This window comes from Myxine glutinosa, chromosome 2 (assembly GCF_964187855.1).
Source record: "Myxine glutinosa chromosome 2, kmMyxGlut1.1, whole genome shotgun sequence".
Taxonomy (NCBI): Eukaryota; Metazoa; Chordata; class Myxini; order Myxiniformes; family Myxinidae; genus Myxine; species Myxine glutinosa.
In genome coordinates this window covers 23,069,954-23,085,176 of record NC_136262.1, presented here as the reverse complement: position 1 = coordinate 23,085,176, position 15,223 = coordinate 23,069,954, and the positions used below count along the sequence as shown (strand labels likewise).

The following is a 15,223-nucleotide window of genomic DNA, read 5'->3' as shown; positions in this document are numbered from 1 at the left end:
CTATACTCTTAAACACTTTTTACACTCTTAAACATACGTAATTTTAACAACAAATAAAATTCTAATGGGTACTCACCATTGAAGATACTACTACTTGCGTGATGAAGATGATGATGATTTAGCTGTGCAGTACTGATGACGATGAAGGTGATGACGATGATGAATGTACTGCACAGCCAGAAAGAGCATTACAGCTCTTCTGAAGGCGCCACTGCATCAGGCGCTTCGTCAGGTGGTGTAGTATCTTCGCCCTCGTTTGCAACTTCAGTTTCCGCTGAAGGCGTAGGCGTAACTTGTCTCTTCTTGCGAGTGAGGAACATGGTTATGGGGAGTTGCTGGTGCTGCTTCTTATTCTGTGCAAGAAGGTTTTTATAAACCGTCATGCCCCCCTCGATGGTATTTGCAAACTGCAACGAACGAAGCATGTGGGGGTCCCATTCTTGAGCCACTCGCTGAAGGTCTTTGGCCATTCTGACCATGGTTGCGAGCCGTTCGAGTGTTAGGCCAACCTCCTCTTCTTCTTGAGTCCCTGGTTCCTCTTGTTCCTCTTCCTCTTCCTCGCTTGCTGACTTCGTCATCTCCGTGAGGTCTTCATCCGTCTTCATCACGTGGGTAACTAGCGCAAGTGGAAGCTGCCGCATCTGCGTTTTCCACACGCACGACTCTTTGTCTCTTTGTCTACTCTTCTACTGTACACTATGTACAGTATTTTATTTCTTGTAATATGTTTTATTTACTGTATTTTTCTTATTTTTTTACGTTTTTTAATTATTTAGGCTAGAAAATGCTTATTTTACCACAAAAATATTTAAAATAATAGTATATAAAAATACATTTATACCGCAAAATCCCGCGATATAGCGAAAAATCCGCGATATAAAATTAGATATGTAAGAGTTAAAAATCCGCGATACAGTGAGGCCGCGAAAGGTGAACCGCGATATAGCGAGGGACGACTGTATATGTGTGTGTGTGTGTGTGTGTGTGTGTGTGTGTGTGTGTGTGTGTGTGTGTGTGTGTGTGTGTGTGTGTGTGTGTGTGTGTGTGTGTGAGACGTGTGTGTGTGTGTACACACATCGCCAAAAGTAATCAAGCACAGCCATGCATTCTCCATAGACAAACATTGGCAGTAGAATGGGCCGTGCTAAAGAGCACAGTGCCTTTCAACGTGGCACCGTCATAGGATTCCACCTTTTCAACAAGTCAGTTCGTCAAATTTCTGCCCTGCTCGAGCTGCCCTGGTCAACTGTAAGTGCTGTTATTGTGAAGTGGAAAAGTCTAGGAGCAACAACAGCTCAGTTGCGAAGTGGTAGGACACACAAGCTCACAGAACGGGACGACTGAGTGCTGAAGCGCGTAGCGCGTAAAAATCATCTGTCCTCAGTTGCAACCCTCACTACCGACTTCCAAACTTCCTCTGGAAACAATGTCGGCACATCAACTGTTCGTCAGGAGCTCCATGAAATGGGTTTCCATGGCCGAGCAGCCATGCTAAGCCTAAGATCAAGCCTAAGATCACCATGCGCAATGCCAAGCATCGGCTGGAGTGGTGTAAAGCTCACCGCCATTGGACTCTGGAGCAGTGGAAACGCGATCTCTGGAGTGATGAATCATGATTCGCCATCAGGCAGTCCGACGGACAAATCTTGGTTTGGTGGATGCCAGGAGAACGCTACCTGCCCAAATGCATAGTGCCAACTGTAAATTTTGGGGGAGGATGAATAATGGTCTGGGGCTGTTTTTCATGGTTCGTGCTAGACCCTTTTGTTCCAGTGAGGGGAAATATTAATGCTACAGCATACAGTCATGGCCTCAGATATTGGTGCCCTTGAACTTTTGTCAAATAACTCACAATTTTCTCTAAAAATAAGTTGTAATTGAAAAAAGTATTTGGTCTCCACAATTCTTTATTTCACTGTTAATGTTACAGAACCTTTGTTTTTTATTCAGAACTTAATATACCCTTTTAAATCAGCAAATAGAAAGAAATGGCATTGGCAAAATGATTGACACCCTCGACTTAATATTTGGTAGCACAGACTTTGGACAAGATAACTGCAGTCAAGCACTTCCTATAGCGATGAATGAGCTTCCTACACCTCGCTACTGGCAGTTTGGTCCACGCTTCTTGTGCCAACTGCTGCAGTTCTCCCAGATTTGAAGGGTGCTTTCTCCCAACTCGATGTTGTATCGTTAAATGTAACGCGTCCAATCGTTACATGAGCCTCGATCTTGTATTAAAAAAAAAAAAAAAGGAAGCTGTTTTCAGAGCTCCCCACAGGTGTTCAATGGGATTTAGATCTGGACTCATTTCTGGCCACTTCAGAACAGTCCAGCGTGTTGTCTTGAACTTCCTGGGTGCTTTTTGAAGTGTTTGGGGTCATCGTCCTGCTGCAAGTCCCATCACCTTCGACGGAGACGCAGCTTTCTGACACTGGGTTGAACATTGCGCTCCAAAATGCCTTGTAAATCTCCTGATTTCATGATGCCATGCACACATTCAAGGCACCCAGTGCCAGGGGCAGCACAGCAACCCCAAAACATCACTGAACCTCCTCCATGTTTGACTGTAGGGAAGGTGTTCTCTTATTTGAAGGCTTAATTTTGTTTTTGGAAACATAGAGATGATGTGCTTTACCAAAAAGCTCGAATTTAGTCTCATCTGTCCACTGGACATTTTCCCCGAAGGATTTTGCAATGTTCAGGTGTGTTTTGGAAACTCCAGTCATGTTTTCTCACCAGTGGAGTGCTCTATTGCAGACACCTGGAACTCACCACATGTGAGTTCCATTCCAAAGTAAAGGGGAATCACCTGCTTGAAATCTAATTGCTTCTAACAACTTCGAAAAGGTGCCAAAAATATTGTCCGGGCCATTTTATGATTTCTGTGTGGAATAAGCTAAGATTTAGTAATTTTTTCAGCTTTTTTTGTTTTCTTCCACTGCAAACCAAAGAAATGCATATGTGGATACCAAAATAATTTTTTAATTTCAATAACTTTCTGGAAGAAATGGTGCATTATTTGAAAAAAGTGCAAGGGTGCCAATATTTTTGGCCATTACTGCACAATGACATTCTAGACGATTGTGTGCTTCCAACTTTGTGGCAACAGTTTGGGGAAGGCCCTTTCCTGTTTCAGCATGACAATGTCCCCATGCACAAATCGAGGTCTATACAGAAATGGTTTGTCGAGATTGCTTTGGAAGAACTTGACTGGCTTGCACAGAGCCCTGACCTCAACCCCTTAGAACACCTTTGGGATGAATTGGAATGCCGACTGTGAGCCAGTCCTTATCATCCAACATCAGTGCCCGACCTCACTAATGCTCTTGTGTCTGAATGGAAACAAATCTCTGCAGCAATGTTCCAACATGTAGTGGAAAGCCTTACCAGAAGAGTGGAGGCTGTTATAGCAGCAAAGGGGGAACCAACTCCATTTTAATGCCCAGATTTTGGAATGAGATGTTCGATGTTTTGGGTGTCCACATACTTTTGGCCATGTAGTGTATATACTGTGTATAAATATGGATGTGGCTGCAAATAGCATCGTTTGCTGGGAATGCGGCGGTACCATTAATACAGTGCCTCCTGTAGATTACAGCATGAATTAGTATCATTGTTTTCAGGGGGCTGGCGATAACTCGCCTCCTCTTCGCCAATGACATTGTGGGATCTTTAACATCCACTAACTAATGATAGAGGGGTTGCTCAATTTAACGTTCATCCAGTGATGGCACATACATGATGACTCACCTTTCCTTTTAAACACCAGGTTCGCAGATTACAGCTGGGCCGAGATAAGGGCTGGACAGCTTTGTGGCGAGGTTATCTGGCCAGCCCACTGCACAATGAACACCTTTCAGTTGGTATATTCACCAACTTGCCAAGTGCTGGCTAATGAGAGTGATGAGCCATGGGCATCAAATCCGCATCAATAAGCGGAGAAAGAAACAAGTCTTCACCTCTCAACCGAACTGCCAGCTTCTCATCTGCTATATAAGAGAGCTGTTGGTGTGTGTGTGTGTGTGTGTGTGTGTGTGTGTGTGTGTGTGTGTGTGTGTGTGTGTGTGTGTGTGTGTGTGTGTGTGTGTCGCAATTTTTCTCAGAGATGGCTGAACGGATCTTCGTCAAACCTCCAGAGGTTCCTCAGTGAGTGCCTGGGAGTGTTTTGGCAAAAAAATAATAATTCTGAAATAAAAAAAAGTTTGTTTTTTTGGATAAAAAAATAATAAAAATCGCTCAATAGTGCCTAAAGCCTTTTTTTTAAAATTAATGATAGTTATATACAAGTACACATTCGCATAAATACAAAACAATCACCAGACATTTGAACACAAATAAATCAAACAATTCCCTAAGTGTATGAAGTTGGTAGTACGGCTTCTTCTTTTTCCTGATCGGCATCACACTTAACTCAGAAACGTGATGAACGGCACATTCAGTAGCATATATTCAACGAAAAAGTGATGAACCCCCTTCCACTCCCCCCACTCCCTTCCTCACCCCTCCCTCTCCTCCCTCCTCCCCCCCCCCCAATCCTCTGCCCGGCAACGCCGAGTACTCCTGCGAGTTGTATATAAATTATTTTTATTTTTAAAACATTTAAATTGTTCCACAAGAATGCTTGACAAACGTTCATAGAGTGAATGGCGATGGAGTCCTTTCTTTCTCTCCCTTATCTCTCTTCTTTTTTTGTGCACACTGTGTTATATGTGCAGAGCATGGGTTAATAAGCTTGCTTAGCATTGTGTTTCGAGATAACATGTGGGGGACCTCTACTACATCCGGCAGTCCTGCGGATATAACTTGCAAACATTTAAAAACCAATCGTAAATAATGAGATTATAATGGCAGCTTTTTAACTTTGAGTAGAGTGGGAGAAGAAGGAGGATTTCTTTCCTTTTTTTGTTTGAACCTTTTCATTTGAAACTAAAAAGAAAAATTACTCTTGCTCCACTTCATTACATCATATATATTAACAGCATGAAATTGTAGGTAAATTATGTTGTTTATTTTTTTTTTGCAATGGGCGAACATTGAACAAGTTCTTTATATTTCACCATTGTCTTTGAAATATATTGATGTTTTCCTTCTTTTCAAATCTAATATCGGTGTTTAATTTAAAACTCAAAGAAACTGGATCTCAAAAATATATCCTCAATCATTCACAGTGCAGGCAGGTTGGTGGTCTCTGTTTTTTGGGAATTTTTAAAACCGTTTCTTCTCCAATATTGCTCCCTCTGCTCACTCAGTCCTCCGACCTTTCTTATCTACCCCAGGATATATGCGGTCTTCCAGTAACCACCTCCTGGTTAACCCTAGAACAAAACTTTGAATAATTTATTTATGTACTTACTGTATATACTGTATATTTATGTACTCACTTTACCATCTCGACTGACATGCACCTTTGAATTATTTATTTATTTATTTATTTGTACAGTATACACTTTACCATCAATGCAACAGACATACCACATTTAATTATTTATTTATTACCTCCACCACCAAAGGTGGATGGAGGTTATGTTTTCACCCCTGTCTGTCTGTCCATTTGTTTGTTTGTTTGTGAACAAAATATCTCAAAACGTTGTGGACGGATTGGGAAGAAATTTGGCAGAGATGTAGCGTATGTCACAAGGACGAAATGATTAGATTTTGGTGAAGATCTGGATTCCGATCCGGATACTTTAATTTTTTAAGTGATTCTTCACCATTGGTAAATAGGGTCAAAAACGATACATAGCAGGATATCTCAAAAAGTTATGGATGGATTTGGACGAAACTTGGTGGACTTGTGTGTCTGACAAGAAAGAATGGATTCAATTTCGGTAAAGATCTGAATATGGATTCGGATACGAGAATTATTTAATTTTTTCGGTGATTCTTCAACATTGAGTGATATGGCCAACCAGTTTGAGGTTTGCTCTCTACTGAGTGCCGTTCTAGTTTATATATGCTTTACTTTCACCGCTACGTACATACTACCTCAAATTATTTATTTATTTATTTATGTACACTTTACCATCTCCATTAACAACATACCAACTTGAACTATTTCTTTTTAATGGAGTACAATCCTAGTCCACATGTAGGGATGGCTGCCCATAAAATGGCCACCCATTCAAATGTGTACAAAACGATGCGTTTAAAAACTACTATAGAGTGAAGTCATAAACATTTGAAAGGCATACATTTTATTCTCAAACGTTTTCATAATTACCAAGAATGAAAAATACACCAAAATACATCGTTAAAGCACCAGATCGAGAGATCGCAAAATTGCGGTTTTGTTCATCCTCAAAATGTTGATAAATATAATCCTTCCCAGCACAATTATGGATGAACCAATTACAATGATTCCAACTGAAGGAAGTGGCATTCCCTCTTGGGTATGGCACCCGTACCATAACAAAAAAAAAATTTAATTTAATTTTAATTTTAAATTCAATTTATCATTTTTAATTAAAATTTAATACACCACAAAATGCACCGAAGTGATGAAGTCACGTTGGGCAGGCACGGCCTGGTTTTTACACTCCAATATAACATTTCCATGGTGGCTTTGTGAAGATGGTGCATTGTTTCATTCCAGATTGTAATCACCAATCGGAGAGTTACACCTGCAGTATTTATTGTTTTCCTCAGGAACCAGGTGTTAAACAATGTTGGATTGAACAAACAAGGTGATTTATTGCTTCACTTCCTGTGATATGGTCCTGCATACGCTCACCTAAACGGCGTTTATCATCACCGCTACCTACATACCACCTTGAATTATTTACTTTTGGTATAAACTTTACCATCTCCATGGATCTTTTATAATCCACTATAATGTATAATACACAGGGCACTTTTCAGATAATTATCAGGAAAATACCAGTTTCTATGGATAGGCCACACCCCAAAAATTTAATTCCAGCCAAAATGAACTCCAGCTCGGGCATGGAAATGTATTATTCCATTGGGTATATGTATACATTGCGTTATACCGTGTGTGTGTGTGTGTGTGTGTGTGTGTGTGTGTGTGTGTGTGTGTGTGTGTGTGTGTGTGTGTGTGTGTATTGTTAATGTCCTGCTTACTTCTTGTGACTACAATGCAGTAATTGGTCTTTTGGTACTTATTTTGATTTTTTATATATACTAGTATATATATATTTTTTAAAGTTCAGTTAATTTTTTTTTTAAAGCAAACTGATATATTAGAACCAAACTATTTTAATTATTCTATTGAAACACTTGTTGTTCAGAACAAATAAAAGATGTTGAATGTTGCACAAGATATCCCGCAATGCACTGCATTTTATGATGGCGGCGCCCGGTAATGAAGGCTGGCTTGTGTCGGTGTGAGAAATCTGGGAAAATGGAGCTTTCACGTTAGTTCTTGGCTAATACGCACCACTAATGTTAATCAGATATTTCTGGGAAAAAGTGCGGCTTGTACACGAGGGATTACAGCATTAATTAATTTGTATAGTTGTTCAAATGTAAATTATACACATCCAATTTTGAAAGTGCAGCTAGCGGCTGTGTCCTCGATGAGTACTTGCATCCTTGTTATTTTACTGTACTAACTAAAATTACACAGTCTGTTTTGCAGTCAATTTTACTTCATGTATCAGTTTGGAATAGAGACTTTGTCGACATGAAAATTTCGCAAAACTGTTCAGTCACTCAGGCGGATATTATAAAATATATCACTTTCAAAATGAGTATCTTGAATGCCCAAGTTCGAGTACCAACACTTAATTTTTTTCCCTAACTTTGCTTTCACAGTTTTCACACTTGCTGGGCCTTTTGGCATAACTCATTTCATTCAAACATTCATAATCAGATTTCTGCTTGTATGCTTCTGTTTCTGTTTATGTATATTCCTGTCTGTGAGGTTTGTGTGTTGAGGTTTTCTCTAGAACTGTTTTTCTTTGCCGAAAAAATAATTATTGTGAACCGATGCAAACATTATCAAATGTGCATGGTGGAATAGCATCTCTTTTCAAGGTATTTTGTTCAAATCACATCATTCGCATTTGGGTTTTCATTGTTGTTCACCCTTTTGTCCTGCCTTTGCCTCCAGAACTGTTGGACGTTCTCAAGGCTGAGTATGTGTCTCCACTGGTCATTTGGCTTTGCCATGAGACATGCTCGGAGACGGGAGGTGTGTTTGAGGTGAGACTTTAATGGAAATGTCTTTGTACGAGTCATCATTTATATGCGAAACTACAATTGTATGATCTTTATTGAATCATCTGTTTGACTATTTTCTACAATATCTAGGATCATGGAAGAGTAGGGTAAGAGGGTAAAAATGGTAATGTCCTGACAGTGTGACATGGAGGCCCATACTTGGATAAAATGAGCAAGGGAAAGAACAAACAGTATAGGAGGGGAAGAAACAGTAACATACTAGTAAGAGGGTTTGGGTTCGTTTTGGTTAATTGTGTGTCGGAATGGCGGTGACATGAGATGGTGTGCCGTCTGCTTGAGCTTTTTGAGCGAAGATGGTGATTGAACTACCACTTGTCGCGTAAGGATTGTTGTGCCATGTATATTAATTTAAACGTCACCATCATTCTTAAACACTTAGGTTTTCCTTAATGCAAAAACTACTTTATATGACAAAGCTTCTATCTTGGTGATGAATCGTCACTCTGAACATTGAGCAAAAGGTCAAGTTCATGTCTGAGCCTTCGATACCGCCTGGCACTCAATCTTGCTCTCAAAGCTGTCCACGCAGTGGCATTCATGGTCCACTTGTTTGACTGGTCTCTTCCATACATGGAAACATTGCTTTGTTCTTTGTTTTGAGGTTGTTTTCCCTTCGGGCAGCATATTGAGTCTAATCTTATTCCTGATATTGATCAATGATCTGGCTGTCTCCCTGGAAAATCCTATTTACCTCATTGTTAATGACTGTACCTCATACAGAGTAACCCCACCAATCCTGATGAACAATGAACCTGATGCATACATGTTTTGGACCAAAATGGTTTCTTTTTTGCTTTATCCAAGTGAAATCTTGAATTTCGGCATGGTACATATACTTTTTAAAATGTTTTGCTACCACCACACCATGCCATGTAGCTTTGGCACACCAGTGGCAGCCCTGTCTGCACAATCTCGAATATGTCATTCAACACTCTAAAGTGTAAAAACTGTAGTCTTTCTTTCACGTGGTCTCTCCACAAAGACCAGATGCCAAATCCCACAGTTCGCTTTTGTGATCAATATCAATATCATCATCATCATCAGCATCATCATAATCAGCATAGTTGTATGGCTGTTTCCATGCTTGCATGTGTAAGCCGTAAAGGTACAATACTTGGAGCTCCTTGGTCTCACTAGCAGGCATGATCATTCTTGGACAGAAAATTTCTTCAAATACAAACAATGGATAACTCGCTGCATTGTATTTTACATTCCTGGTCTACATCACAAGGCAGCATTCCTGGTCTACATCATTGACCTCTGATTCCTTGAAAGAAATTCTACTTTTGCCATTTTGCTGATGATTCTACCCTCAGGAAAACAGGAAACCACACATATCTGAGGGGCAGGCTGCCATGGCATTGCTCTCTGCAAATCGAAATGTATATGTGTGTGTATATATATATATATATATAATATATATATATGTATATATATATATATATATATATATATGTATATATATATATATATATATATATATATATGTATATATATATATATATATATATATATATATATATATATATATATATATATATATATATATATAATATTATATATATTATATATATTATATATATTATATTATATATATTATATATATATTATATATATATATATATATATATATATATATATATATATATATATATATATATATATATATATCGTTACATTTGTGGGGATAAACAAAGAAATACCTTGGTCGAGATAGAATCGTGTAGGTTTCGAATGCTCCATATGCCGCGTGAAGCCATCTCGATGTACAATGTACATAAGTGGGCCGTCTGTCTGGGTAAGAGCATTTGCATGTTGCCATGAGGGGCGTGGCTTTGTGCTAATTAATTATAGGGCTTATATATTAATTCCCCAATGTGTAATTTGCCCCTGTGATCTTCTCTCCGTCTTTATTACAATTAAAAAGCCCGCTGAACAACAACTATAACAAATGACTCCATTCGCTCACAACGCCACCAGGGCTAACCAACACCCAGCACATTTGTCGATTGTGCCAGTCAAGCCCCGCCTCACGGCCTTCAACGTCATCCGAACATTCCCGAAAAGAGATTGGACTCCGCCCCCCAACGACTCATGGTGGGTAGGTCGCGCCCCGTCTTTCGTGATTTGTGGAGAAGCTATGAAATGATGAAGAGAGCTCGGTGATTGGACAGAGTGTGACGTCAGCGTGGAACATTCGAGAGCTGGAGGAAGGAGAAGCCGTCTCGCCATCTTGCTCTTGTCTGGTGCTGGAGTTCGTTGTTGACTGTCGCAGTCTTCCCTTCTGGTCCTGGTCCTGGTCTTGATTGTGGTGCCGCTTGGTTGTTTTGCGTGGGAGGACGACGGGCGCTCATCTGTGTGCGCCGGAGAGATCGTCGGAACCATGTTGGCAAAGAAGGATCCTGCCTGCTTGCCTCACGCCAGCGGCTGGCTGCGGGTGCGATTCCGCGCCATCTTGTGCATTTCCCGCACGGTGGTTCAAAGTGACGACCAGCCAGCCTGACCAGCCATTTGAGGACGCAAAGCTAAGTGCCAGCTGGCCTGAAACGAAACATCATTTATTTTTTACTTTATTTTCCCCTTCTTTGTATACGAGTCTGAGTGGAGACATCTCAATTAGGAATTTTAGATTTTACCTCACCTTTCATTGTTACTTCCATTTATTTTTATTAAATCGGTTATTGTTGCATTTTATCCTTTTGTCTTGTTTTGTTTCTTTGTTTGTGGGTTCGGATAACCCCTGCGTGTGTTCCCCATTAGATGAGGCTCTGGCCTTCCCGCATGCGCCAAAGACAATCCCGCTAAGGATCGGAGTATGCCTCAAAGTTTAAGCTCGTTTCGGTTATTTGTCTGAGGCCGGTCTTCATCGGCCACGGACAGGACAATATATGTGTGTGTATATATATATATATATATATATATATATATATATATATATATATATATATATATACATATATATATATATATATATATATATATATATATATATATATATATATAATATAATATATATATATATATATATATATGTATATTATATATATATATATATATATATATATATATATATATATATATATATATATATATATATATATATATATATATATATACAGTGGAACCTTGACTTACGAGTTTAATTCGTTCTGTGACCGAGCTCGTAACTCAATTTGCTCGTTTCTCAAATCAAATTTCCCCATTAAAATGCATTGAAATGCTATTAATCCGTTCCAGCCCGCCAAAAACCACACCAATTTTTTTTTAAATATACAGTATATATAAAAAATATCTCGCGCTTTATATTTCACCTGTATGCAGCATACAAGTTGGCAGGATGGCCTGGACTGGAGGTACGCACACTTGACTCTAAACTGTCCAGCCTGGGTTTGAATCCCGACCCAGCTATAACCTGTCATGTCGGTGTTTCACAGGCAGGGTGATTCATCAATGTGTGTACCGCTAAACTGGGCGCCCCGTTTGCGTCCCATTAGTTGTTGGATGTTGAGGATCTCACCGTGTCTTCCACAAAGAGAAGGCGAGCTATCGCCGGCACTCTGAACAAGTTGTGGCCTGGCATGCTCTTCTCCTCTGCCGTTATATACGTCCTCCTCGGCATCTTTTTCCAGAAGAGCCCTGTCTCGTCACAGTTGAAGATTTGCTGGGGGATGTATCGTTCGGCTTCTATCAGTTCGGCAAAAGTTATAATAAAATCTTCAGCTGCCTTCACATCCGCCTCACCAAGTCGACAACACGCACACCTCGCTCATGTTTTTCGACGATTGCGTGTTTTATATCCAAGCACATCATCCTCTTCTTCTTCTCAGTACTGCCCTTGGCACTCAATTTCTTAGGACCCATGGTTAAAACTAAGAAAATTTTCCAAAATAACCAAAATGCGAAAACAAAACAGCAGCGATATACGGCAGAGATGCTTGCACGGCAAGATAACCACGTGACCAGAACCCACCTGGTGGCGTAAGCTCCAAAATATCCAAAATGCGAAAACAAAACAGCAGCGATATACGGCAGAGATGCTTGCACGGCAAGATAACCACGTGACCGGAACCCACTTGGTGGCGTAAGCTCCAAAATAACCAAAATGCGAAAACAAAACAGCAGCGATATACGGCAGAGATGCTTGCACGGCAAGATAACCACGTGACCAGAACCCACCTGGTGGCGTAAGCTCCAAAATAACCAAAATGCGAAAACAAAACAGCAGCGATATACGGCAGAGATGCTTGCACGGCAAGATAACCACGTGACCGGAACCCACTTGGTGGCGTAAGCTCCAAAATAACCAAAATGCGAAAACAAAACAGCAGCGATATACGGCAGAGATGCTTGCACGGCAAGATAACACGTGACCAGAACCCACCTGGTGGCGTAAGCTCCAAAATAACCAAAATGCGAAAACAAAACAGCAGCGATATACGGCAGAGATGCTTGCACGGCAAGATAACCACGTGACCGGAACCCACCTGGTGGCGGGTGGCGTAAGCTCGTAACTCAGATCTCGGCTTGCATCTCAAAGCAATAAACCGCCCGAGCGACGGCTCGTATCTCGGAAAACTCGTAAGTTGGTGCACTCGTAAGTCAAGGTTCCACTGTATATATATATATATATATATATATATATATATATATATTGTTACGGACCGCGGATAAGGTGTTGATTTGCCGAGCGGATGGCGGCCGCGGCCCGAACTATTAACAATTACTAAGACCCAATTCCTTAAACGTGGGCCGAATCGTGCCACAGGTTTTCAATGGGGAAAAGACAAAGGCGACACGGATGTGAAGAAGAGGAAGACAGAAGTAGGAAATACGAATATAATTTATTACTATTTACAACCAAAAGAAACCAAGGAGAAGGAAGGATAATAAAATAAAGCAGACAGAGGGACGGACCAGAAGGACACAGTGAAAATTATAGCTTACCTATGCAGTCTTACTTAATACCCTGGACAGAACAAACAAAAGACAGACTCACACGAATGGGGAATTTGCAGGCAGGGATGATTGGAAGGAGGAATAGCTTGGCGGGAGAGGAAGGTTCAGCGGGGATCGGTCGGGCTGGAAGCGGACAGCCGGCGTCAATACTCGAGCTGGGATCGCCAAACCGCCGTGGTTCCAAACTGCACGGCGAAGCTCCTCCGGTGCACCGTGCGCTCTCCAAAGCTGCTCCTTAGAACTCTTTCTTGGCACCTCTGTGCAACTCTCTCTTGGCGCTTCTCACTTGGCGCTTCTCACTTGGCGCTTCTCACTTGGCGCTTCTCACTTGGCACTTCGCACTTGGCACTTCGCACTTGTTCTTTCGCACTTGGCACTGCGCACTTGGCACTGCGCACTTGGCACTGCGCACTTGGCACTGCGCACTTGGCACTGCGCACTTGGCACTGCGCACTTGGCACTGCGCACTTGGCACTTGGCACTGCGCACTTGGCACTGCGCACTTGGCACTTCGCACTTGTTCTTTCGCACTTGGCACTGCGCACTTGGCACTTGTTCTACTTGGCACTTCGCACTTGGCACTTCGCACTTCTGCCGTATCTCTGACTCAACCTTTTCAAGGCTTCCGCGCGCGCTTTTTATAACGCCGCGGGCGATCCAGCCGCCGGCCTCTAGAACACGCCCATCGGTGAGCTCGCCTCGGCCCTGATTGGTCGGTACGGGCTCTCTGGCTCCGCCCTTGATGACGAGGGGTGGCCAACGCCCTGGATTTGGTGGCTCCTCCCCCTTCTTCTCCAAGCCCACCTCGTGGCGAATGGAGTCGCGGTGAAAACCGCCCAATAGCTGCGGCGAATGCATTTGGCAATCGAGGCTTTGTTATTGATAATGAAAGGGGATCTATCTATTTGAATTCGGTGCAATGGAGGGTCAATTAATGGAAGACACAGCCTTGACCTACATAGAATAAGGAAATAAACTACCAACAAGGAGGAAATCTAAGATTGGCTAACGTGATTGTTTATGACCTAATTACGGGACGCACTTTGACCTTTATACACAACTGGAGGAAGGAGGGCGATATTTTTACAACAATTTACACAACAATAACAAAACACAATTCTCATATCCACAACACTGCACCCTCCTCCTCTTAGGCACGTCCCGGGCCTATCACCTTTACGTTTAGTGTGGCACGTACGTAGGTGTAGTTCCCTCTACATTTAACCTGACCCTGAGTGTGACAGTTTTAAAACATAAATAAATATGTCCCGCTGCTCTATTGCACCCTGCCTAACAGATTCACGCCCACAACTAACCGAATTGCGGAATGGTCTTCAAACTAAAACACTTACGGTGGGGGCGCATTATTTACAACGACGCTATTTTATTTACAAAACGCAACCCAGGACCTGTGATTGTTCTTTTGGGGGGGAGACAGTCTGCTCTGCATCGCCGCACCACGAAGCACCCAACAACGCACCAATACACCATCAAGCACCAATCGGTGCACAGTCACCACAGTTCAATAAAAATAAAAACAACAAACCCTGGTGCTGGTCTTGCTCTTCGGCTCCCTCTGCTGGCTATTGTTATCTTCCTGGTGTTGTCATCTTCTTTGCTGGCGGCCTATTTGCACATAAAATAAAATGCACCAAACGTGTCCACTGTCCATTGCTTTTATTTATGGCCCACAGGGGGCTGACTATGTATGGTTCACCTGTGGGGCATAGGTGCCCTGTGGCCAAGGTCAGCCAGCAAGATCTCGGGCCTTCATGGCCGGTTCCAGCAGAGGGGCCATGCCCCAACCCATGGGGTCCATAAGTGGTGCTCAGCCACAGACATGTGGTCCATAAGGTGGTGCATCGATGCAGTTAGCTGTGGTTGCGAGAGTTTTGGGCGCCCAATGGCGGACTCACGCACGCTCCCCTCGGCGCCCAGTGGCACACAGTCCTCGTGTGGGAGACAAGAGGGGGGGGGGGGGGGAAATACAGATGAGCGAGGGGTAAGGTCACAAGGGTACACATCAATAAAGGCAATGCAAGGCGAGGTGCGTATGGAGACG

The 15,223-nt window shown here is 42.0% G+C and overlaps 1 protein-coding gene across 1 annotated transcript in view; it reads left to right on the top strand.

The window, feature by feature from the left end:
* The window catches only part of HSD17B4 (hydroxysteroid 17-beta dehydrogenase 4), a 216,062-nt gene that overhangs the window by 104,939 nt on the left and 95,900 nt on the right, over positions 1-15,223 (top strand). Inside the window, exon 9 of the mRNA XM_068108628.2 lies at positions 8,075-8,166. Within this exon, the coding sequence (XP_067964729.2) occupies positions 8,075-8,166 (92 nt within the window). The remainder of the gene's footprint in view (positions 1-8,074; positions 8,167-15,223) is intronic.